Genomic DNA, 25,764 nt, shown 5'->3' on the forward strand with positions numbered 1-25,764 from the left:
CCTCTAAGGGTCCCTTCCAACTCAAAAGATTTGATGATTCTATGCCCTTGGGAACTACGGCCAACCTAACGTTGGTATTTTCTCCAGAACTGAGAAGACGGTTTGAGAACACAGAGGGACTAATGAACACAAATACCTGATTCCACCCACTTGGCTTTGCCCCTTCCCAATTTCTACTGCACTTCGATTTGTTGAGGATGTGTGACTCAGGAGCTCTTAGTGTGATGGAGACCAGAGACAAACTGCCGAGTGCTTGTTGCCATTGCTGTTGTTGCTTTTGAGCTACCAAGACCTGTCGGTCTTGAACCTTTCTCAAGACTTCTGTTTTCTCAAGACTGCCTGGTTCTGGGGAACCAACTGAATCCGTGCGACTCTGCTACGTGATGGGAGTCCATGCACATAGCAGTGCAATTTGGCAGGCAGCAGCTGTGTGTGCCTGACACGTGCACCCCCGAGCACAAGGACTTGGCTGCAGGAGGTACGAAGTGGAAGCAGAGCTGTCCCGCAGCCACCTGCTCTGGGCAGGCACAGAAGAAGCACCAGCAGCTACTGTTGTTCCTTCTGCAGGCTTTGCTCTTCAGTTCACTCTCTGATGAACTGATAAGTGCAGCAACAGTTAATTTCTTTCAAAAGACCTCCAACGACTCACTTAGGAAATTCCAGATGTTAAATTCAGTTTAGAACTGCAACCAACTTCCTCCAGGCAGGGCAAGTGGGAGATAAATTACAGCAACTGCAGCGCACAGAGGTACTTCTGTAGGCACTAACTGCCAAAATCAGGATTATAGTTATAGAATAGCATGATTTGGGACTGCTGGGATAACCGAGTCCAGCTCCCAGCTCCACACAGCACTGCACACAACTAAACCAGGCAGCCCTTGCCCAAGCACTTCTCCAACTCCAGCAGCTTCGGTGCTGTGATAGCAGCCCTGAGAGCCCCACGTTACTCTGCAGAGCTGTTAAGTGTCTGCAGTTCCATGGAGGGGACTATGAAGTACCATCTGCTCAATGAGCCCAAAGCCAAGACCCTGCAGTTGGAACCCAGCACTTATTTATCACTTCTACCCAAAGTACACTGAAGAACGTTGGCAGGCGTTCCAGTTGGTAAGAGTGGAAACCTTCTCCTCCTTTGTCGGGTCAGTTGCCACAGACAGCAGTTTTGTCTGGATCCAGGCATCTCCTAGTGAAAGCAAAGAGAAAAACTGCAACTCGTAGCAAGACAGGAGGAAAAACCAGTCTGTCTCCAGTATCCCCAGCCCTCTCACACCTGATCAGAGAGACCACGTTCTGAGGCCCTGCAGAAGTCAGCAGCTACAGATCGACACAGGACACAGACAGATTGAGTAGCTTGAGCATGGTGGGAGCCACGGTCTCCAGCAGTCCTTGCCCAGCTCTGGCATTCTGTGATGCTATGTAACTGTATCCAAACGCAGTCTAACAGTGTAACTACACCTCGGTGTCTCCTCCAGAATTAGGGCTCCTGTGACAGGAGAGGCAAAGAGTTTCCACCCCCAGGGAGGACTGCTCTCATTGTGAAAGGAAAGGGACGCACACAGGGGGCTATGGAGCTCCCTCAGGGTGCCAGTAACTGGAATTGTTCTGCCATTGCACACACCACCACCACTCCCAAATAAGCAACAGTGAAGCTTTTGGTTTTTTAAGGAAAATGTATTTTTGTGAAAATAGACTTTATTATAATAAAATTTGATATTAAATAAAAACATACCTTATCACCAACACCTGTGGACGCTGTGCTGGCATCATTCACATACCTCACATAACTGTCCTTCTCAAAACAAGTACCCATTGAAACATGCAAAGAAAGAAACACAGGAAAGGATAGAAACCATGTCATACAAAACTCCGTGGCTTAGAAAGGGATGTGACTTAACTGAAGGAACACATCATCTCACATGAAAACAGCTGCAAACTCTCCCTCCCCAGAGCTCTGCTCTCCAAACGCTCCAAGTGAGGAGCAGTGCACGGAAACAGCCAAGTGGTGAGAGAGGCAGACCAAAAAATAAATACATAAATAAATAAATAGATAAATAATTAAATAAGGCGGAGTCCCCAGCCAGTGCATGGTCAAGGTGAGCCAGCCAACAGCAGCTTACAGCAGCCCACGCTATAGGCAGCAGCATCAATCCCCCCTGGGTATCACTGCTTCCTCCGTGGGAATCCTCATGCTGAAACATGACTGAGGCAGTGTGGGATGCTCCTAGGCACAGCTGCATATTTACAGGTTTACAGTACAAATAACTCACTTTTCAGCCCAGAGACAGCAAAGGGGATTCACGGGAAAAGTGCAAATTTTCTTTGCAGGAGTGAAGGTCTCAACACAACCTCCTTTGGACCAGAGAAATACCAGGGGGTGTAGTACAAGGGAGCTCTTCCTAAGGGGCTGGGGCTTTGCTGGGAAAAGCCATTTAGCTAACTTACAGCCAGACTATATTTTTAAAATCAAAATATTTACAGGGAACTGGTGCACTGAGGGCTGCAAGGAGCAGGACGCACTACTGTGGAGGTAGCTGCATCCAGGAGGCCTCACACACCTCAGAGCCACAACACTGCTCAGAGCTGCTGTCCACACTGGGTGGGCACCCATGGCTGGGCTCTCAGCAGAGAGCGCAGCTCACAGACCCACTGAGAAGTTTTCTCTATTCAATATACACTTTTCTCCTATGAAAATACTCTAATCAGCTTATTGCGAGGGCTTCTCCTGAATTTTCAGTGCCCGTGTGGATTGCACAGGCAGTCTGTACATGGCGATAAATCCCTTGTTAGTCTTTCTTACTGGACCCAAGTTTTTTGAAGAGCTTTTTTCCTTTGATGAAGAAGCCTCTCTTCTTTTTACTCTGACCATGTAGGTCACTGCACTTGAGAATGGCCAGCGATGCCTGCTCTGGACACTGCTCGCCCATGACAAGGCAGGAAGGTGGTGCAGGAGGAGGTGGTGAGAAGTCACTGTGATCAAGAGATCCATCTGCATTTAACTGGGTGGGAAAAGAGAAAAGAAAGGAAAAGGCAGAAGTCAGAGTTGGTGTAATATCCTTCTTCAACACAAACCTCAGCCAGAGAACCCTGCTTTCTCCTACCAGTCCGTCCCTCACCCTGCAAGGTTCGGCCCCTCTGTGCAGTTGCAGATTCAATTAGGAAGCTTCTGGTAAAGTGTTTTTGACTTCTCACCCAGACATTGCCCGACACTCCAAAATTCCTTAAAGTTACACACAGTACAGCAGAAAAGCCTCACTGAGGGCTTGATGAAAGATGCTGCTTCACCGCTGAAAAATCTGAAGTTAAACACCTCCTGAGAGCGAGGATGGAAAGGCTTCCTGCTGGCTGCCTGCAGCCAGGGCAGGCTGGTGGGCTCCCAGTGCACCACAGGCCAGGCCATTAAGGTAAATGAACAAGGGCTGTGCAAGACTTTGAGAAGTTCATGGGGGCTGGCTAAGCTGGGGAGCTTCTGCAACAGTGGTTGCACTTTGTCATGGAAAATAAATTGAGAACCTTGCAAAGCTGCTCAGCATCCAACAGATCTAGTCATGGGAGCGTGCCTGATTCTCTGCAGTGGTAGCAGTAATGGAGAAAAAGGTTGTGACAGAGCAGAACACACAGGAGACCTGGATTAATTAAGTGGCACAAAGCAATTACATGCTCCCAAGCAACATGAGCACTTGAGAATATTAACTAGCATCCACAGCTCCAAATGATCCACTGTATACTACTCCTTTAGGAAAGGGCTTTTGGAAATCACAGTGCCCTGCTCCTGGGCTCAGTTTCCTCTTCACAAAATACTGATGGCAGGTCAGATCCCAGCAGGAGCCTCTTCCTTTGCACAGCCTCTTCTTGCTTGGTTTAGTTGTACAGATGGTGACTGTTTCTGGTTTCTCAGGGTATGCTTTCCCAAGAAGCTGCAATGTTCACCAGGAAAGAGTCTATTGGTTGCTGAAGCCAAGGAGAGCATCTGTCCCATTGCCTTCTCTTCCTCACAGCTTTGACAAAACAGCCTTGATGTGCTTGACAGAAAAATAATCCTTAAGCTCCCTGCTGAATATCCTACCTTGGCATCCAGAGACACAACACCACAGATGCTGAAAAAAAAAAGGCAAAGCTCTCTTCCTTGGGAGGTTGAAACACTAGCAATGTTTGGTTCTCATTAAATCTGGGAGAAGTGAGAGCATGCTTCATAGGGCTCTGTAACCAGCCTCAGCTCCATCGAGGAACATGCGTTAGTGACACAGGAGGCAGGAGGAAACAATGAAGAGCAAAGACACAAGCCCTGCAGAGGAAACATGTCAGAATCACAGCAGCAGCTGCTTGCAGTTGAGAGGAGATTGTCTGGTCCTGGTCCCATACTGCTCCTGGGTAATGCTGCTGAATCAAGCAGATGCATAAACATCACTGCCTCAGTTATAGCACAGACACACTTTATGTGCTGTAGGTTGGCTAACTTAAGGTTTCCTGGGGTTAAAAGCAAATGCAGCACTGCTTTATTACCCCGCAGTTATTTCAGCAGCCCACCTCTGTAACAGCAGCCCCTCACTGTAAGAACATGAAAAGTAACTGTGATTTCAGCTCCTCCCATAGCTTAGCTACACTACTGTGTATGACTTTCACACCTTTGAGATGTCTGGCTCCAGCACCAAGGGATGTGGGAGCAGCATGAAGGTCCCTGCACAGCCAGGGCAGCAAAGGCTCTGAGCCCACACACTGCTGGAAACCACTTTTCTGGCAAAGGCGAGGCAGTTTTAGGGCAGATCTGAAGCAGCTCAACAAACTGTGCACAATTTCTCCTGTTGACGTAGGCATGAAAGATTGCATGCAAAGTGAGAGGCAGACACCCAGGCCAATTCACAAGTGACATAATTATTTTCTGAAAGAAGGACAGATCGTTATCAACATCATTATCAAATCTCAAACGGTTAAAGGGAAATGACTGCAGTTCCCTGTCCTTGTGGCTGCAAGTCCTGATTCCCAGCTGTAGTATATGATGCACAAGTAGATTTCCACGCACAGAGGCACTCACACACATGCACAGATATTCTCAGAGGTCTCTATATGGCAGAAAAGCAACAGAATCAGTTTACAGATTCATCTGGTGAGAGATAAAGGATGATATAATCAGGATTTCTTCCCTACAAGAAAAATGGAGACAAAATCACTGGCAAGATCCTGCTGAAAGCTGCTGGGGCTGATAACAATCACGTTAGATGTCAGGGGCAGTTTTTGGTGCTCTCTTGGGTACTACTGATTCACTCAACCACTCAGAAGCAATGTTACAAAGCAAGTCAAACACAGATCTCCTCCCACTGCCCCTCTCAAAACAGGGGTCTCAACCCAAGCCCCAGAATTGATTCTTAGTTATCAGATAGAACAATTATCCACACAAGGTTGGTTTTAGGGACTAGATGTTACTGCTTTCTTAACCTGATGGTGCACCAGGGAGTTTTGGGACTATGCTCAGGAGGGAGTAAAATCAAGAAGTGAAAAACAGAGGCTGAATATGGGATGTGCTCAGCTTGAGCGGGATCCTGCAAAGGCTACACAAGGCATTTCTACTGTGGTAGAACAGCAAGTCTGGATTACAAAACATGTATTTTCTAAACTTGAATGCCCAGTGCTCCTACAGTCCCATTGCAGTCCCCAAAACCATCAGATAATCGTTCCAAGCAGCACTTTATGTGCTGAACATGGATCCACTTCAATACAGAACTAATTGAGTAGGTAAACCAGGTTTTAGGCTGGTGTCAGAGCCCCAGAGCAGCTTGTCAGTCTACAAGCATGAACAGGAGCAAACTGCAAGTGCGGAACTCTCTAACAGACCAGGTGGAAAACAGAAGAGATCTTCTCACACAGACTTACATGGTTGCTCTCTCTCTATGTATCATTCATATCTATCACTGGACTCTTCTCTTCCTCATTCTCTGAAGAAAAGAACCACGATGGGTGCAAGCAGAAACAAATACATGAAATAAATTAGAATTGAATACTTTCTGAAGGTGCTTTACAATCAGTCATTGACAGAAATTGTGTGTTAGTGATGCAAAAAGCCATGGCACTAAACCACTCCTAGCTGCTGAACATCAGCGTTTCAGTGCCCTAGCTTGTGATCATAACTTCTTGGATACTACTCTTTGCACTGCATTTTTTATTGCTCAGTGTAGCCACATTAATGTCAGTTCAAAAATTAAATTGCTTTGCCTTTATCAGTTGTCAGCATTTTAAGATTTGCTCAGAAACAATTCTAATAATTCACCTGCCTTATTCAACTTTCAAATTGTCCTTATTCTCAAGCCTTTGTCATATCAGAACGGAGAAAGCAAATGGGAAGAAGAGACCTGGTGAAAACTTCAAATCCAAGAAGTTACAAGCAATTTAAAAACCACTCTTGGTCATGCTGGAGAAGCTTCTGTTAAGACTTAAAGTAGCTTTAACACAGTCCAAAGCTCTGACAGAATACACCGTGAGGAAAAAAGCTCATTGATGAGTTAGCTTTCAAGATGAATGAAGCTGGCAAATGCAATGGGAGACTTGTTATGCTGTGTTTAATATTCAAACAGTGTTTTCCTAGAGGCTGCCAGGAGTTTTTGCACACTGTCTGCCCACTCACTCCAACCCAAAAATGCTTCCATCTGTGTTCTGCTAGATACACATGCCAATAACACAATTAACTAGCACATTTCTAAATACTATGGAATGAATATGTGGGAATCTGGAAAGCCTCAGGTGCGGCTGTAGCACACAGTTTATGGCAGCTCAGGGGTGGTCCCTGGAATATGTATGTTCTATAGGAAGACATGTTCCTTCTGCCTTACTCATCAGTTGTTCTGCTCACAGGTATGGATGCTGTGATTGCTATGACAGCCAAATGCTCCGTGGGTCAGGTTCTGCCTCTCCTCAGGAATCAATAAATGTACTTAAATGTAGTTAGGTAATACAAGCTTGGTTAGGAGCAGGGTAAACATGCTGCTTTTACAAAGAGCCAAGCACGCCCTCCACACTTAGAAGATGTTTAGATCGATCTGGACTGCAAAGCAGAAGCAGAGACCAGGACTCCACGGTGTCAGAGTGGTGAACTGCTGTGTCCAGGGAACAGTTACCTGCTGCTGAACCCAGCACACGTGGAAAGGACAGAGCAGAGGGAGCAGCAGCAAACTGCAGGGCAGCAAGTAGAAGCAGCTGGTGCTCCCTGCCCAGCAGCAGAGCAGAAGGGTCCTTGGGATCATTTAAACTCATGACACAGCATGGTATATGGCAGGCCAAACTGATGTCTTGTCAGTGAGGAAACTGAGACACAGAAATGTGAACAAGTGTAACGGCACAGTACTGAGTATGCCATCCTATATATCAGCTTTGTTGGTTTCTCTTACCTCTTTAATGGAATACCATTTGCTAGGTCACACACTTCACATTTGCAAGTGGCACATCAATTCTGAGCCCAAATGGTTAACTGAATTTACCATCATTTCCCATGACTTTTTCACCAATATTTCCAGGACTCAGACTGGGGCTGGAATAATGACCCTCTGACATCTAAACAGGCCTTTGCTAGTTGTACCCTGAGAGGATGTCAGATGTGAAATAAGCTGTACTACGAATTCAGCCCGTTATAATTGTACTGGCCCAGGTCACCTTTAATACCTTCTGCTCTAATAGATGGATAATTTGGAAAGAGTAAATTGTTCTGAGAGAAATAAAAGAAAACTCCCCTCTGAATACTTGTTTCCACCCAGAAGTTGGACCTGTATAACCTTCTAGCTGCCAAATCCTGGTAGTAACAGCTGATTAATTTCTGCAATTCCTCAGCATGGACCAGCACTTGTGGGTTGAGATCAAAGAGACTGAGTATCCTACACAGACAAGCACAAGAGCCCAAAAAATGCTTCTGGGTTTAGAAGATGATCCAGTAAACCTTGTTTCTGCTGCATTCCTTTCACAGGAAGGCACTGAGGTGTGGGACAAACACTTTGCCCACAAAGCTTCATGTCCCAGGAAGCAGATAGGGCTGCAGAGGGTGCCTGTGGCAGACCAGGCAGCATTTGAAAACAGGGAGATGGAAACTGAGCAAAGGAGGAGCAGAGTGTGAAAAATAGGATAAGTTACACTGCAAGGAGCTAGAAAGCTGGGGTGACACCAGTGAAGAGACCAACAGGAAGACTCAGGACAACACACTGCCTTAAGGAATAGCTCACAGCCATCCCTAGGTTTGCTCTTCCACACTTTCGTGGGTCCATGTTCCTCCCTGTCTCCCACTCTCTAGGATTGTCACAGCACAGAGGATTTGGGAGTGACCAAAGAAGTGCCACACTTTTGGCCTCACCCACTGAGGACTGACTGAATCTGGCAGGTGATCCAATCCTCCTGCTTAAGCCTTTGCTTGAAAAGGATCAGAAACATAAAGCAAGGGGCATAAGCCCAACCTTGGAAAACTTCGTATATGTGGGTTGCTCTCAAAGCCTTAGGCCATGAGTCCATTTGTCAGATCTGCTCGAGAAACTCCCCTGTATGTTTGCAATTTGTCTGAAAGCCCCTTGGACAGGATTAAGATATATCTAACATGGGATAGGTGGAAAAATGGTGGTGCTTAGTTGTCAATAACCCCAGAAATTCTCTGTATGTATATGAACATATCTGAGGAATTTTCTGGCTGGGAAGCCACCTGTTGTGTCTTCGTTTGAAGTGGAATTTCACTACTGACCCTTGTGCGCATCAGAAGAACTTGCTGGTGGGATCTACCATGTTCTTTGCTTGCCTAACCATACTGAGCATGAAGATTCAATGAACGTTCTTCAGTAGCTTTTTTCATACTAAGCTTAAATCTTTAAGAGCTCCTGGCACTTCCCTCTAGAATTCCGAGCTTCCATAGCATGAACAGAGCTGCATGCAATAACTGATATGACTCCATGAGATTATGCATGCTGTGCAAAGCCCAATCTCCAGCCATGCCACAGTTTGGACACCTGTACTACGCAATCACACAGTCTTACCTGGCTCTCAGCACCTTTATCTTTTGAATGAAGCTCTTCAACCATGTTGTCATCTGAAGTTACAGCTTCCAAAAAGTTAGATGGGACTAGCCCTCTCTGTTGGTTCAACTCTCCCTGCAAGATCAAGACACAGTTCCCACATCAGGTTTCCTGGCTAAGGCAGAAATAAACAGAGGAGTAGGCCCACGCAGGGAAGGCTAGAAAGAAACCCTGGAACACACTCATGTAGGAAGCATCCTCAGGAAATTTCACAACTAAGCAAGAATGTGAGTTATGAAATGTGAAAACACAGAGGAAATTACAGGAAGAAAAGATGACAGCAAGCCATGACATATATTCCAGGAACAAGGACACTTCAAAGTTGTAAACTATGAAGCCTAGTTGCCATCTACAAGCTCAAAAAAATTCCACCGATGTCCTGGAAGCAGCTGAAACATGGGTGTGCCAAAAGCTACCTAAAGGCTTTTCATTTACTCTGGTACTCCTTTCCACCAAAAGGTAGCTGGGTGTGACAAAACAACCCCTGCAACGTTGTTTGGGCAACACCATGGATGACGTCAAACAAAACATTCACAAGAATCTCTTCTGAATTTACCCTGAGGTGAACCTCATCTTTTGTGTGTGAATACAGAGTTTTCTGTGCAGGAAAAGATGAGCTAAGGAACGTGCCTAACACACAGGCAGGCAGTCCCCAGCTATCCACAGTAAATTAGCAGATATCAGTGTTTGTTGAAGTTGATATGTGATAGCAGAGAGGATAGAGTACATTCTTATCCTTATGTTACCATTTTAGATTCTTGCCCTAGACAAGTCCATGTGTCAAAGTCCTTGGTGACAAATCAGCTCACACCAGATGCTGATGTAGCAGCTGATGAACTTTGCAGTAAGTTGTATTCTAGGCTTTGAGAAACTTGCAGTCAAGTTATGCCAAGCAAGAATTTGGATATTAAGTTTAGAGGAGTATGGGCTGCAACAGACAGGCTGCCTGCACTAAGCAGGGATGTGTTCATTTGTTCCAGTAGCAATATAACATACTTTGTCCCCTAATTTCTGCTCTCCTGCCACTAGATGGATTCCAAGGATTTCAGATGTAGCCAAAGGGCCTTCCCACTCCCAGTACTTACATAGTAGAATCCATCATCATCCATGGACCCAAACACAGTGATAATGTCCCCTGCACTGAAAGTCAGCTCAGCCTGCAACGAGCAAAAGAGAGCAATGGTCACAAGAGGAGAACTGCCAGGATTTCCCACCTGAAGCACAAGGTCACACTGCACTGCTTGTACAATCTCACCACAAGTGAGGATGGCCATTGTGTTACGACTTACAGTACCAGAATTCAGCAGGACAACTACATTGGGAAACTGAAATTCAGTGTTAAGGAAGCATTTCATAAAGCAAGACAAGAGGAAAGTGTGTTCCTGGAACCAATTTTGATAAAGCTCCAAAATTGAAAGTAGCACTGAGAAAAAGCTGAACAAGCATCAGAAATATATATATGTTTCTACATATTTGTAAGAAATATAAACACTAAATCCTTTGGATTTAAACTCTTGGATGATCCCTTTCAGTATGCAACGCTCAGGGATTAGTTACTAGCAGAAATGCAGATAAAACGGAGATCTGAACAGAGAACAGAACATCACTGCACAGGAGACATGATCTGCTGTCAGCCACTCGAGTACACTCTCCTTGGAGCACAAGACCAAGATGAAAAATACAGGTATTCTTCTCTAATAGAAGAAATCTCCCCAGGGACAGTGAAACAGCTGCTCTAAGATAGAAGACCTGGAGTCTCCAAATAGGCTGTGCAATAGGCAAGTCCCATTGAAGATATCAGTTCTACACACGTGGAAGGGTTGGCTGGAAGAGTCCCACTCCGAGTATATTTATCTTACGTAGTTCCCAGGACTTAGTTTCTTTCCTGAGGCTGCAGGCTCCTACTGCTGGCAGTGAATGGCTTTGCCCTAGCAGAAAGAAGCTTATGCAGAACTTCACTCACAGATGACAAAAAAACAGCACAGCAGATCCTTCTAGGCCTGACTGCAGGATCATAAACAGCAAATCTAGTGTCTAAATTTATGATGAATCAAGTGACCACATCTTCTGTGAGTGTGCATGGGGAGCACCTCCAACACTGCAATGAGAAAGATGTCTTACTGACAAAGACTCAAAACTAATCTTCATCCAAGTGTGTGAATATCCACGTTGATGTTGTTCAATGCATGCCCTCATTATCTCTCTCCCAAGACAACTACTCATCATCTCCAAAACACTCTATTCTCAGAAGATTCTCTTGTTCATAAGACACCTGAACTAGGCAGCAAGTATTAACTGCACTGTGCCACCTATTTTGAGTATACATGGAAAGAATCTGAATTCAAACCCCATTACATTTGCTCAGAATAGACTAATGCTGCTACAAAGGAAGAAAGAACAGAGCATGTTCTAATTTAGAAAGTTTTTGTTTTGTTTTGCAGAAAGGGCTCTGCTCTGCAGTCTCTCCGCAGGAAATACTTATCCACAAAACTGCTGTTTGGATTATACATAGAGACTGCTTGAAAAGCCAGAGTCTAAAGGACCAATCCATTAAAGTGGAGCTAAGTCCTCTTACTTGAGCAAAGAGCTACACAGATCTTTGTCTGTTAACACAACAGACATGCTCTAAGACACGTACACTTTAAGTATCAGAAGACAGTTCAAACTCTTAACAGGATTTTTCTTTTACTACAGGATGCCTGGGAGATCATTTGCTAAAAGCAGGGAGTATTTAGCCCTGTCTGAGCACTTCCAGGATGCTACAAGGCTACGAGATGCTCACAGAGCTTCACAGAGATGCATACTGAAAATCATTAGGTGAATGTTGCTTCATATTTACAGATTACAGTACTTATATCATATTTACTGTTACACATGACGGAGCTTATCAGAAAAATTTACATTTTAAAACTTGAGTCAACTTGTTTAAGCAGCTATATTGCCATGCTATAATCACCTTAGTTTTGACCAAAGTACTAAGTGTGAAAAACAGGACAGGTGAAAAAAGAGAGGAAAAAGAAACCTGTCAGAGGACTGAGCAGTTGCTGGTTACCTCTGCATCTGCATTTGGAGAACTCTCCTTAGGGTTATAGTCGAAGACAGCCACCATACTTCGAGGTGTCAGCAGTTCAGCTTCAAAGTCCTGATGCTTCTGTCCTACAGGACAAAAATATAACAAGATTTACTGAGCTGGAAGTTGAAAGAATAGTCCAAACAATAGCAGCTCCTTCACTGTTACTGAGAGTGAACTGAGTAAAGGTAATACAAGGGGGAAACGGAATGTGCAAGAGATCTTAAAGGCCCCAGATCCTTCATGTGCCCAGCCACACCAGCACAGAGCTCAGCAGCAAGGGAAGGCAGGCCTCACAGCTCAGACATCACACTGCATTTCTGCAACCAGCTGCTTAATCAGCCCCGTTTCTTACTTGTAGACTTAGTCTGCAAAAAGAAAAGCCTGGCACTACAGGAAACACAACTTATTCAGTCCTTCATCTTATGGATTTAAGCCCTGCTTCAGGCAAACACTGGGTGGTTTATTAACAGGTTTGCAGGCTTGAAATCAACAAATCATCGTACACCTCAGAAGTGTTAGAATCTCCTCAAAAGACATTTGATTTTAGGGACTGCAGCATCAGATGCGTAAGCAAAACTACCCATGCCCTTTACCCTCCAAAATGCCCTGGTTAGACAAAGGTCAAGGCACTCACTACTGAAGAACTAGAGCTCTTCTTTCCTGAGAACAAGCATTTTCTTACAGTGCTCTGAAGGATGAAAAAGGGTCCTGGATTTGCCCTTGACCACAAAACACGCATCTGTTAAGATCATATGCTACCAATGCACCATTCCTCTTCTCACAGTAATAAGGAGCAGTTCTCACCTGGATAAGACTTGTACTTCTCCTGTTTATCTAGTTCTGTTGGGAAAGAAAAAGAAAAAAAAAGCGTCCAATAAACAGACATCCATCTTTCAACAGTGACCACACCACACAACTGACAAACAGTAAAAAGAACAAAGATCACAGCAGCAAACAACAGAAGCAACCTGTTCATGCAACTCAAAGTCTAAGCCAGTAACCATGACTCAGGGACGCAATAAGACGCAGAGCTCAAGCTCCAAAACTATAAAAGACATCACTATTGTTAAAAACTTAACACCAGCAGGGATGGGGTCTCTTTCCACTTCCTAGCAGTCGTACAGAGACAAACATCTGAGGGTCCTGTAAGCAAGTAGTACAAATTCAATGCAGACTGTAATCCTATTGCAAAAAATCAAAGAGGAAGCAGTGGGTGACACAGACCTTTCTTGGAGCGTCTGGGTTTTGGAGGAGGGACGGTTTGGCGGCGTGGAGGTGGAGAAAATGTGCCATTTCCTTAATAAAAATCCAAAAAAGCAAATAAATAGACAAGAGAAACAGACAGTGATTGGAAAGTGAAAAGGATCTTGAAGAGTGAACAGGCAACGGAGTGGCATGACATGCTTCCCCTGGGAAGCAGACACTGTGCATAAAGCCCCAGTCTCATTTACAATATGTGGACTCAGATGAAGCATGATCCACATCCTACGTACACACAGAAATCCACACTGCATTTTTGTCCATTAGTGATATCAGAGTACACAGCAGACAAACTTCACAGCTTTGCTGCATTTTATCTTTCAGAAGGAGCATCAGAAGGATAAAATAAAGCCTTTGTACCATCAGTACCTGGAAAACGCTAAGTAAGGTGTATTCCTCAGGACAGAAGGAACTTTGAGAGGTCTCTAGCTAAAACTTGCACAGAGCAGGGTCAGTACTGTCTTTGGACCAGGCTGCTCAAGTCTGTCTTCTTGGCTAACAAAGCCACAGTCCCTCAGCCTCTCACAAACAAACCCACTGCCCCTGCAAACTGTATAGCTCTTCAATGCTTGCAAATATCCCCTGAAGTTCCAGAAGAGTAAAAAGAGGACTTCTGGAGAAGTCAGCATATGCATTCCTAGAGGAGTCCCCAGCTGAGCCTGCAGGAGCTCCCAGACCAACCACTCCAAGGCTCTCACTTAGTTACCAGGCAGCAGGAAAACAACAGGCACATAGAGCCCAGTTACATAAAGAAACAAGGTTTGGTTTTTGAGCCCATGCTGCTGGGAGGTGTATTTTTCAATACCTCTGCTCTTCTGAAAACCCTCAAATCCACTGTTTCCTGTGGTCTCACTGCTACTGAGGTTTTTATTCTGAGGGCAGGCAACAGGGCAAGGGACAGAGTCTTGTACCTCCACACAGAACAAAGACCACCACAGGCATCTGGCCACCTCTGAGCACCAGAAGATACATTCGAGAGATAAATTACAAATGTTCTGAGTGTGAGAAGTCTTACTTAAATCTCTGCTCCCCCTAGACATGAGTGGGGCCACGAGTCACAAACCTATCAAAAAGCACAAGATAAAAGGTAATGACTGTGTGCCTCAGGACCCACAGGACCCTCGGGACATGACACAAACATTGCAGATTCTGTCACCCCTGCAGGCACAATTACAAACTTGCAAAAGAGCAGAGATCGCAGAACTAAGAACTGTGTATTCAGACCCTGGGGGCAAGCCCTAGGGATCATTTGGGTGGGTGGGCCACATTAGCTGCAAAGCTTGACAGTGTGACTGAGCTTTCTACATTTCAAAGGCACAAGCTGGCACAGCACACACATACAATACCTATGCTTTCCATTGGTGGGTCAGCAGGAAGGAACCCTTGCTTTAGGAGCTGCATCTTGATTTCATTATTCTCCACTTGGACTTCAGATACCATGTTACAGGGAATGTATCCCTCTCTTCCTGCACATTCACCCCTGTAAAAGCCATCAGCATCCTTGTCTCCACACACCTACAAGCAAAAAGACAGGCCAAGGATTGTTTATGCTGCAGGGATCAAGACACAAAGAAAATGGAGAAAGAGAATCCAAAGAAACTCCCAACATGAGGCAGCTCTGCCTCCCAAGTTTTATACTGTCCTTGGAACAAGAAAGGGATCCATACAGAGCAGATGTTCATCGAGGTCTGCTCCTACCTTCAGGATCTGCCCCTCCTTAAATGGGAGCTCTTCTTCTGCCGCATCAGGGTTAGGAGACATGGAAACAGGATCGTAGTCAAACAGGGCCACGAATATTCTAATACCATCATCTTCAACAGTGGTTTCTGAAGCAGAGCTCCCTGGAGGACCTAGGCACAGTCAGGGGGCATCCCAGAGATAATGTCAGCACCATTTCCCTGCCACAGACCTGCATAGCTCAAGTACTGCCCAACACTGCCCTGTGAGATTTCCAACAGCCTCCCTCTCTCTTGCTGCCCAATTTTCCCCTTTCCTCACTCACCTGGACTAGAATGCAAAGGCTTCTGCATTTGGCTTCTTCTTAAGCTCCTGTTTGCTCTTCTGCTGAGAGTCTGCCAGGCAGCTGAGCCAGGCAGCTCCTGGCCCCTAGGATCTTTATTACCAGATGCCTGCAACAGGAACCACCAGAGAGTTAGTAGCAGCCTGTGCCTTCCAACTCACGTGAACAGCGCTCAGCCCAAACGCACTCCACAAAGAGCAGTGCAGCCAAATGCAACATTCCTCTTCAGGGACACTCTAGAGCTGAAAATGCTTTGGGAGTTGGAAAAGAGAGCTAAATGCAGACAGGCACCCTGCCTGACACCAGTGATTTGAGGATGCTGGAAAGGGCATGACACCAACCTACAGAAAGCTTTCATGAATCAGCTGACTTCACTGGGTATTCTCATTTGGCTCCCACAGCCCCTTGCTGTAGGTAGGAAGACCCAGTGTGAAAAGGAATACTGCATCGGTGACACTCGATCATTTAGCAGGAAAAGCAGAAGCAGCTAATACAAGAAAAGCCACAGAGCAGCACAGAACTACAGAATCTCTCAGATATTCTTCCGGATGATCCTAGAGAAGGGTCCTTTCTCTGGACAACACTGAACAAAGCAAGATACAGGCAGGCCAGGGAAGCAGAAGGGAAGCTAACACCACTGCAAGCTGCTTCAAAGCTGGAATAGGAAAAGTCACCCAACCCTTTTGTGCAAGGAGGTGCTATGTATTCCCTTCCAAGGATGTTCGAGCCTCCTTCTCCAGCCAGGTGACTTACAGTCCTGCTCCCAGCCTTGCTCCTCAGAGCTGCTCTCACACCTCAGTGCTTCCTTCTCCTGGCAGAAGGATCGCAGGCGCTGGCTCGAAGACCCAGCCCACTCTATACCCTGCTCTTCCACTCTCTCCAGTCTGGTCAGGTTCCTTCTGCCATCAGTGTGGATAACCTCAGATTGACTGGAGCAATCACTCCATTCCCCCTGACAGTTCTGGGCCCCTTCTGGCCACAGCCTGCTCTCAGGGGGGGATGAACAGGTTGAATCCTGATCGTCTTCAGAGTCATATTCGATGTCAATTTCCAGGCTCCTGGAGCTGGAGCAGTGTGCTCCCATCCCAGCAGGTTCTAAAAACCCTGAAACCACTGCTTTCCTGTGGTTTCTTCGAGAGGCGCTTTGCCTAGCACGAGTGTATGCATCAAACCCCTCCTTTCCAGCAGAGCTGCTCACAGTGTTCAGCTCCTCCCTGAGGCTGGGAGCTCTGTACAACCCACCTCCCATGTGGCTGCAGTTGCCCAACAGACGACTGCAGTGCTCTGTGAAATCATTTTGTCTCTTCCTACCCATCTCAGGTCGACCCCGTATCTTCTCTCGATAGTTATTTCCCTTCTTCTTGCTCTGCGTGGGGCTTGCCCCACTTCCAGACTTCAGATTGTTTTCCTGGTAACACCAGTTCCAGTTTGCCCTTTTTTGACTCCAGCTGGGGCTCGCATGGTCAGCACCCCCCCTACTCTCCTTAGCAGTCTGCTCCTCCTGTGGAGTCTGAGCAGATAGATCGGGGGAGGAATCACTACCATCTGCCTTTGGAAATGGATCCTGGGTGCTCAGTGTCTTCTCAGACCTTCCTGCAGCATAGGTAGGTGCTCCCAAGGGGTCTTGAGGATTTTCCTTTTCCTCTGTAACAGACTTCTCATCCTCATCTTCATCCTCATCCTCAGTCACTTCAGGGATGCTAAACAACTTCTTGCTGTGGTTCTTCTGAAGTGGGAGTTCTAGTATCCTTTCCAGAATCTCCTCATCGCTGTCAGTATCACAAAGATCCATCTGTACCCAGCCCCCGAGAAAAGCCACAGCCAGGACAAGCAGAGGAAAAAAAGAGAGGAAATAAATATTAAAAAGTGAGATAAAGTTTCAGCTGATTCCCTCCCAGCACAGCGATATGGAGCGGCGACTGTGGGCTGCAGAGAAGCAAGGGTAGGAAGCAAACAATAGCAATGGGTCTTCTGGCAAAAGATAATCAGATGAACTAGAAATGCAGCGGGAAGCAAAAAAAGACGATGTATGGAAGAGCTCCCTCCCAGGCCCTGCCTCTATACAGACAGCTGTCTGCAACAACCTTCGTCCTGCCTGTTGGACCCCTCACAGCTCCACCATTCCCAGTTCCTCTGCAGCTGCTCACTGCACACTGGAGCTGCTCAGCATCCTCAGTGTCCAACCACAGGAATTTCTTTGCACACGCTCACAGCCTGTGACCACATGAGGATCCATAGCCCTCCCCTTCTATCTCACTTGCAAGCCTGGAAAAAGCCCACCAGATCACATAAAACTTTTGGAAAAACACTGCTCAATTTTAAAATTGACCAACTGTTCACATTATATTTTGCCTCTTACTACATTAATACTAAAATAAAAGGGTAGGATGCTGGAAACAGGGCATATCTTAGGCTAAAAGAGATCTGAAGGTTTCTAGTCCAATCATCCTGACAATTTACATCACGACATGTTCTAAAAACATTTATAGTTTACAAAACATGTGTAGTACTGAAGTTTTAACGCTACAGCCACAAGCATGCCAATGTAGAGAGAAGTGAAGCACAGAGGGAGTTAAAGGCAGTTGCAAGCTGCCTGCTGATCACTCCAACCTCCATAACATTTTCCAAACAAAAGCTGGCCTCGAATTGTATTTAGAACAAGTTAGAAGGGACTTCTGGACATCTCTAGTTGAATATCCTTGCAAGGGCAGGACTGCTATCTAGTGCAATCTACTTGCACGCAGGACTGTTGCCAACACTAAAGCAGTGTTTTGCTTAGCTGAGGCTTGAAAACAAAAAAAAAGAACAGATCTCCTCCACCTCTGACCCACAAGATCTGTCCCCAGGTTGCAACTCTCACCTGGAAAAAGATTTTGTACTTGTGTCCAACATGAACCAAACTGCAACTTACGTCTGTTCCCAGCTCTGTTTTATTTGCTACCAACAAGAAGACTTTGGCATTCTCCTTGTAAACATTTTTAAAATAGCTGCAGGCAGCTCCTGGATCTGCTTTTAGCCTCCTCTTTGTCAGATCAGTTTTGGGAAGCTTTCCAAAACTCCCTCCACAGGACAAGCACTCTAGACTCCACCTTTTAAGCACTTGTTTGCAGCAGTACAGAAATTTATAAATGCACTCATAAAAATCAGTCCATTAAGACTTCTTCTAGCCATTTATAGAGTTGTGGCCTTTGCTTTTGAGTTTTGATATATTTAATGGTTCCTAGAAAGTTGAAGTTGCAGCTACACAAGTGTAAAGAAGTGAAAGGAGGATAATGAAATCCTACAAAAAGAGAAGGATGTCAGACTCTATAGTCCATTAATAATAAAAAAGAAAGCTAAATAATCTACTTGGGGTCAAATATTCCGTAATCAGAACCCCTCCATTCCTTATCCTTATGTTACTGAGTATGCAGAAGCCTAGGAAACAGCTCTGCTGAGGCTTGGCCTAACTTCTACCATCATCTTATTTCACACCACAGAGCAGTGTAGGAAGCTTGTGCCTTGTTTCTTCAGCATCAGGCTCTCTTCAGGCTCCTGACATATTGCCCTGCAGGTTCAACCTCCCCACCCCACCCCCTAAAGAAGGGGAAAAAGGGCAGCAGCAAATTTACTCCAGATTCACCACACATTCCACTACTTATTTAATGCTCACCAGATTGAACCCATCTGTGTTGCAGGCTACAAGCCATAAGGGTCATCAGCAGTGAACTATATCTGTTTTTTGAAATAAATTAGGATGCTTTCTTGTAATATAGGCAGATCACATTTCCTTGAAATCTAATTTTTCAGCCATTCAACCTTAATACTTTCCCTCATGCATACTCAACTGTCATAATATGTATGATTACCTATTTTCCAGCTATGCAGATTTAAGGACATTTCCTGACACAGATGCATTATAACACTTTACCTAGTTTTAACTATTTGAACTCGTAACGTGTATAAACGTGATCTTTCATGGTTCCACTGAAGCAGTATTTTCTCACTTGTAACATCTGAACTGCGAAGTCGTTGCATTGCTCCCACATGCAATCCATCCTCACTGAGAGCATGGATGCCTAAACAAAATCATCTGAACAAAGTTATTCATTTTCAGGAGTGTTTGAAGGACTGAAACCAAAGTATTAAAGCTTCTGCTTTGCTTTTGGAAGGATGGTGGGTTGGTATGGGATCTATAGATGGGTGGACTCCAGTGCATGCTCACTGTTTACATCTGTATTAAGAACATGATCAATAGGATTGATTTTTCACTCTGGGTTCTGAAGTTCACATCACACTATGCGTTTTTCCAACTAATTAAACCCAGTGTACATTTGTTATGTATAAACACCCTAGCCCTCTCACAAAGAACTTGTATTTTAATAGCATTTGGGGAGTAAAAAGCAGAGCAGGCAGAAATTTAGCCAAGCACTGCTGAGAGCACTGGGCTCAGACCAGCATCCTCTCCTGTAAGCTGATGACATGGGATGGCTGCACTGGCACTCCCCACAAACATGACCCCGCTACAGGTTACCTTCTCCCCATTCTCCCTGTAACAGGGCTCTCTTGGATTCCATTTCTTCTCATCCAAAGCTTCTGAAGATAGATCATCTTCCTCTTCTTCCTCCAATATATCTGAAAGGTCTGAACTACGGTTGTGCTCAGCAAAAAGGGTCAGTTGTCGTCTTCCTATTTCAGATAATTTTTCTTCTTGCTGTGGAAAAGTAAAACAGATTTCTTCAGTCCTTTCAGGCACTCTCTCTATTTGAACATTCTTTCACTATTACAGGTCAAGTGTGGTGAGAAATGAAATGGACAGCATGCTATGCAGCAATTGGCACATGCACACACAAACACTTGCATGGAAACACAAAACTCATACACACATTTTATCGCCCGCAAAGGAAAGTTTCACTTGGATCTGTAAAACTTAAGCACATCAAATACAATCCACACTCCCTCCATTGGCAGAAATTCAACCAAGGTAAAAACAAACCTCTCTTTTCACTCTGGACATTTCTTTCATCACCTCCTTTCCAGGAGACAACCTCAGGAACTCCTGGCAGCTGCTTCCACCCAGGCCTGCATTTTGGGAGGTGCCCTCCATCCCTTCAACCTGACTGTGGGAGGGCAGGGGCCCTGGGCTCAAGTTCTTCTCCTTTGCCTCTGTCTCTCTTTCAGCACTGGGATTTTTTGGTGACTCTTCCACAGAGCATGTATGGCAGGTCTCCACATGTATCTTCAGGCTGCTGTTAGTTGGGCTTTCTAGCTCTGGCATTTTAGTTACGGATTGCTCCATCTGGGAAACAAAAACAAAAAAGTATTCATCACCAGGATAACCACAGCACCTGTTTCAGGAACATCCCTGAGCCCCCCAGGTGCACGCTCTTCTGCACAGGACCTTTAAGGACAGCTTGAGATGTTCAATCTTGGCTTCTGTGCCAGCAGCCAGAGGCCAATGGCACCAGCCTGCTGCTTTCCTTTCCCTCAGCTCCTTCTTGTCAGGAACAAAGAAACTCAGGGGAGGCATCATCCAATACTTGTGAGCTCAAATGCCCTTTATCTCCCCAGAACTGTCAGAAACACCACATGTTCTGTGTCAGTGTAGAAGGACCCTTGCAATCAGTCTGTAGCCTCAAAGGCTGGCCAGCCCTGCACAAACTCCTCCCTGCCATTAACCGCAAGCGGACGCACGGCACTTCCATAAGAGCACTGTGCTTTGCACCCTGCAAGTTTTACAGCAGCAAGAATGATGAGTCCAACTTACACAGCCAGGCCATTTCTCATTCTCCTGTTCCAGGGGAACATCCTAAGCACTAGCTTACAACATATGATGAGGGTACTACCCCAGCTCTTCTTGGAGCTGCTGAGTGTTGTGAAGAATATACTCAGATAGTACAATTGTGTACTAACAGTATAGTGATTAGATCACCTAGTTAAACTACAGAGATTTTAAATTTTGGTTTCTGCCCAATTACTGTTCCTGCCTTTTATGACTGCTCATCTCAGTCTTGCACTTAGAGAAATCTCTGGGAGATGGAGGAGTGGGACCCTAGGAACGAGAAGAGTAAGGAAAGTGGGATTTCATCAGCCACCTCCTTTGCTAGCTAGTTATCTAAAAAAGACAGCTGCATTGCAGTGGAGTGCAGCTGTGGCTTAGGCATACTTCGAAGATATCTACAGGATCAGATTCCTGAGGAGATTTAGACATTGCAGTTTCAAACCCCCCCCCGGGCTCAGGCAAAAGTTAGGAAGGCCTGGACCTCATGTTTAATCTGCTAGGAGCTAGACTCCTTTTGCCCTGTTTCTCTTTGTTAACAGCTGAGTGAAGACAGACATCTCAAGCAACAAAGATGATTTGTGTCTTAGAAGCAACAATTTTGTTCTTCTGACTACAGAGAGGGAAAACAACTCAGAAATGTGCAGCCATCTACACTAGACTCTAAATGTGGGCAAATGAATCAAAATGATTGACTTGCGGTGTCAGAGCAGCAAAAGAGTGGGGCATGAAAAACAACAACTGTAATTTTTGATTCAACATCTTAATTCTACGAAGTATTTATGTACCTTTGACCTTGGGTTCACATAGCTGCTGATGCTCTAGCAATTAAAAAAAGTTTTGTCCCCTTCTGTCCAGCTCTGAGCTCACACTGTCTTGATTAACAGTCATGTGGAATTTGATGATTCGGAGCACTCTTGTGAATCTCCAGTCAAGGTTCCTTCTCATCACAGAGTGAGCACCTTACAGGTAGGTCACTTCTTTTTTCACAGAACTCCCAGACACTTCTCACCACCATCTTAAAAAAGCCCTGAAATCACCCACCTATCCCACAGGCTCATAAATGCCCAATGTCACGGCAGCCTGCCAACTCTCCTCCAGACAAGGCTGCCTCACTGGGCAGTCCACAAGGTGCCCCCACTTGCTGGAGTGCCTGTTCTGCAATGCCCAAATCCACCAGACTAGAGATGACCACTGCAGCTCAGAGAACACAGCAACTCCCAACCAGCACTGACAGTGCCATTAGTGGGAACATCCTTTTTACCACCCGGCCCTGAGGAATTTGTGCTTTACTGATTCTGTTCCTGCCCCACCTGCACACGTGATCAAGCAGTAAGATTCAACTGCTCTTTCAGGTACACAACAACAAACATTCTCTGCTGGCTTTGCCAGCCACCAGATGTCTGCATGCTGTTATATTCCCCTAAATGATTCATTCTCCTTCCCAGTAGTACTGGGCAGGAGATGTCATGCTTACCAGCAGTTCTGTCCCTTCACCCAGGCTTTTTGATTCTGCTTCTCCTATGGGGATAGGCTCTGTGGCCTCACTGGGGAGTTTTGTGCTGCCTGCATGCTGAGGAGGCACAGTCAGGCATTTCTTCTCTTGTGCAGCATCTGATCCCTGCACAGGAGCGCCTGAGGTGTGTACCAAGGAAGTGCTGGATGAAGAGAGCTGCAGCAGTGAAGAGGCTTTCTCTGGCAGAGATCGTGCTGAGCCATCGTGGCTGGAGGAGAGATCAGTCAATTTGGCATCTGAGCTATCAGTGGGGACTTTCTGTCGAAGCAGGAGCGCAGCTGTCTGGTGTGTGGGAGGGCTGCGTGCAGGCAGAGAGCCCCTGGATTCTCCACAGGGCAGTCTAGAGGTAAAAGTAGTAGAGACAGCAGAATCTGAAGGTGAAGAACGACGAGAGGCTCTCAGCAAGACTGAGGAAATCTGGGCTGGAACCGAATCCACTGACTCTCCATACAGAGACATCGTTCTCACAGAAACCTCCCGGCACACCTGGAACATCTGAAGCTGGGACAAGTCCACAAGGACACTCCCGGCTGTTGGAGAAGTAACTTCTATTGCCTGCAAGCAAAGAACCAGGAAGCAGTTAATTACTGCGCACAGCTCAGCATTTCTGAGAAGGGTTGCTCCTGAACCCAAAGTTATCCAAAGCTGCTTCCACTCTTCTGCACAGTATCAGCAAAGAAGGAACGGTACCAAGGAATTGCTGCTGTAACTATCTGAGAAACTGGGTATTCTATAAAGTAAGACTATATTCCTTTCTGCTCTGAGTGTTAACTCATCTTGTTCAGTGTACTTTAAAAGTTCACCTTTTTTTGGCCTCTCTTTCACCCTGGCAATACTTTTCCATACTCTGTTTTTTGACCCATGCCATGGAAGAATTTCCATAACAAACAGTAATCATCCAACACGCCACTGCTGGTTTTGTGCTGTGCTCCTTTCAAGAGCTGTGAACTCCTTTCATCTCCCATGGCTGATGGCACATCATCATGCACACAAAAGACTGCAGGCCCCTTGGAGGTTCTTTATTGGTATTCATATTGGGTGTTTGGGCATCTCTCCTTTCACCTGTTACTAATTTAAACAACTACACCTAACTCCTCATAGTTCAGTGACAAGTCCCAAGTGCTGGTAAGGTTGTCCACTTCTCTCTGCCCATGCCTACAACTCACTGTGACACTCAGCAGTGTCCTCTGGATTTTCACTGTTGTCACTCTGAACAGTCAGAAGGTGCTGTCCTGAACAGGTTCCCCACAAACCCACTGCTTCCCCAAGAATCTAATCAGTACCTAGAGCGAGATAGAGGAGGCTGATACTGTCCAGTTTTGCCAGTCAAGGGTCCTGCCACAGGAACTTTTATTGTTTGGTTATGTCAAGAACACACCAGCAATCTGGACAAGTGCCTTTTTTTGGTGGTCAGCAGCCAGAAAAAGAACCATCAGCCCAAGCATTGTACCTTCTCTAATACCATTCCTCTCACCTTCTGTCCATCTGCATACACAGCGTAACCGGTGACTCGAACTCCGTTGGAAGATCCTTCAGCATCAATAGTGACAGGCAGCCAGCTGATAACGAGGATTCCTGGAGAGGGACCAACTTCTATCTGGACATCCAGAGGAGCATCAGGAGTGCCTGGGAGAGACCAAATAGATCATTCTATTGCTTACCTCACCACAGTGTAACACTAAACTAAACCCCATTTTGTATCAAAGCTCTCATACCAGTCTTGCCCCTGCGGAACTGCACTGGAATGACTACACTAGCCTTCTGGGAAGTGATAGACAAAACCAGAGCAAGTAAGAGGCCCTGATTCTGGGGAAGCTTTAAAGCACAGAAAACAAAACTTTGCAAAAGTAGCTGAGGCCAAGATGCAGCAACCCTTAGAGCAATATGAGTGCAGGTCACAGCAAACCAGATCGTTCATACCCTGAGAGGCATGCTGCTCAAATCAGCAAAGGGAAGGTCTCTCCAGAGCAAATGAAAACAAAAGAGATAATAAATTCTTAAAATAAAAGAAGAAAAACATTAAGACAAAACAGTACAACTCACACTTTGGGACCTAATAAGCTTTGTTTCCACTCACCCCAAGGCTTTACACCAAAGAACTGACAAAGCTTTCCATCCCAAGCACTCCCTTCACAATAGCAGTGGGCACAACTACTCTGATACCTGCTAGTGGGGTAGAGAAGTGTATCACAGCCGAGTTCTGCTCCTGCCCCTCTGAGACCTCTTCCCAGAGTGTTTTCAAGGGACGGGCCTCCAACTTGGCAATGTACTGAGTGCTGGGCTGCAGGTTGCGGAAGGTGTACCAGTAGACCCCTGGTTTTGTTGTGTCACACTCCTCCCCATTCAGATACACCGCGTGGTTGTAATTGCTGTTGCAGGGAAGCCACGTGACCTCTGCTGATGTGGCAGTGATGTTTCTGACTTTCAGCATAGTCGGTGCCACACACAGATCTTGCCCCACAAAGAAAGTGCATCGCAGTTTATCAGAACTGCCCTTCTCTGTCACACTCTGCACAGACACACGGTAAGCCTTTGTCTTTAAATCCAGCTTTTCAATCACTGCTTTGGTCTGAAAGCCACTCTTCACATTTTGACGTAGCTCTTCATCCACATAGATATTGTAGCTCTGTATGTCTGGGCAGCCAGCAGGCAAAAGTGGTGGTTCCCAGCCTACAACTATGCTTCTGGCAAGCTGCTTGATCAGAGTCAATTTTCTTGGGTAAGGCACTGCTGTGTGACTAACACGTTCCTCCTGGTCTCCTTCTGCTCTACTGACCAATGGACTGATGCTACTCTCTTCAATGGAGAAATCACTCTTATCTCCACTGCTGGTGCTTGCACTGACAAAACTTTTCTCCTGGTATGAACTATGTGTGAGATCATTCAGCTCCGAAGGCAGAACCGTCATGAGGTCATCATCTGAAACTCGCTCAACAAAATTGGAGGGGACCAGCCCTCGCCGGCCATCCATCAGCTCCCCTAAACAAAAAACAGGAAACCTGTTACCACTGCACCTACCATTCAATCTTCCAACTCATCTGTGAAGACAATGTGGCAGCATCTATGCTAGGTCATAACTGCACTGGGGTCAGGAACAAAAAAAGCACTGAG

General features: G+C 45.7%; 1 protein-coding gene across 1 annotated transcript in view; it reads right to left on the bottom strand.

Annotated features, from left to right (window-relative positions):
- Nucleotides 1-1,667: 1,667 nt before the first annotated feature.
- The window catches only part of TSPOAP1 (TSPO associated protein 1), a 63,409-nt gene continuing 39,312 nt past the window's right edge, over nucleotides 1,668-25,764 (bottom strand). Inside the window, exons 16-30 of the mRNA XM_065731680.1 lie at nucleotides 24,817-25,632; nucleotides 24,128-24,279; nucleotides 22,615-23,208; nucleotides 20,355-20,657; nucleotides 19,893-20,072; nucleotides 16,059-17,171; nucleotides 15,362-15,488; nucleotides 15,058-15,209; nucleotides 14,706-14,874; nucleotides 13,324-13,395; nucleotides 12,904-12,930; nucleotides 12,079-12,182; nucleotides 10,112-10,183; nucleotides 8,988-9,101; nucleotides 1,668-2,993 (exon numbers count right to left, since the gene is read on the bottom strand). Of these exons, the coding sequence (XP_065587752.1) occupies nucleotides 2,781-2,993; nucleotides 8,988-9,101; nucleotides 10,112-10,183; nucleotides 12,079-12,182; nucleotides 12,904-12,930; nucleotides 13,324-13,395; nucleotides 14,706-14,874; nucleotides 15,058-15,209; nucleotides 15,362-15,488; nucleotides 16,059-17,171; nucleotides 19,893-20,072; nucleotides 20,355-20,657; nucleotides 22,615-23,208; nucleotides 24,128-24,279; nucleotides 24,817-25,632 (4,208 nt within the window). The 3' untranslated portion in view covers nucleotides 1,668-2,780. The remainder of the gene's footprint in view (nucleotides 2,994-8,987; nucleotides 9,102-10,111; nucleotides 10,184-12,078; nucleotides 12,183-12,903; nucleotides 12,931-13,323; nucleotides 13,396-14,705; nucleotides 14,875-15,057; nucleotides 15,210-15,361; nucleotides 15,489-16,058; nucleotides 17,172-19,892; nucleotides 20,073-20,354; nucleotides 20,658-22,614; nucleotides 23,209-24,127; nucleotides 24,280-24,816; nucleotides 25,633-25,764) is intronic.

The sequence above is a fragment of the Cyrtonyx montezumae genome, unplaced genomic scaffold (genome assembly GCF_038088225.1).
Source record: "Cyrtonyx montezumae isolate F1298 unplaced genomic scaffold, pur_monq_1.0 scaffold_15, whole genome shotgun sequence".
NCBI classification, from domain to species: domain Eukaryota; kingdom Metazoa; phylum Chordata; class Aves; order Galliformes; family Odontophoridae; genus Cyrtonyx; species Cyrtonyx montezumae.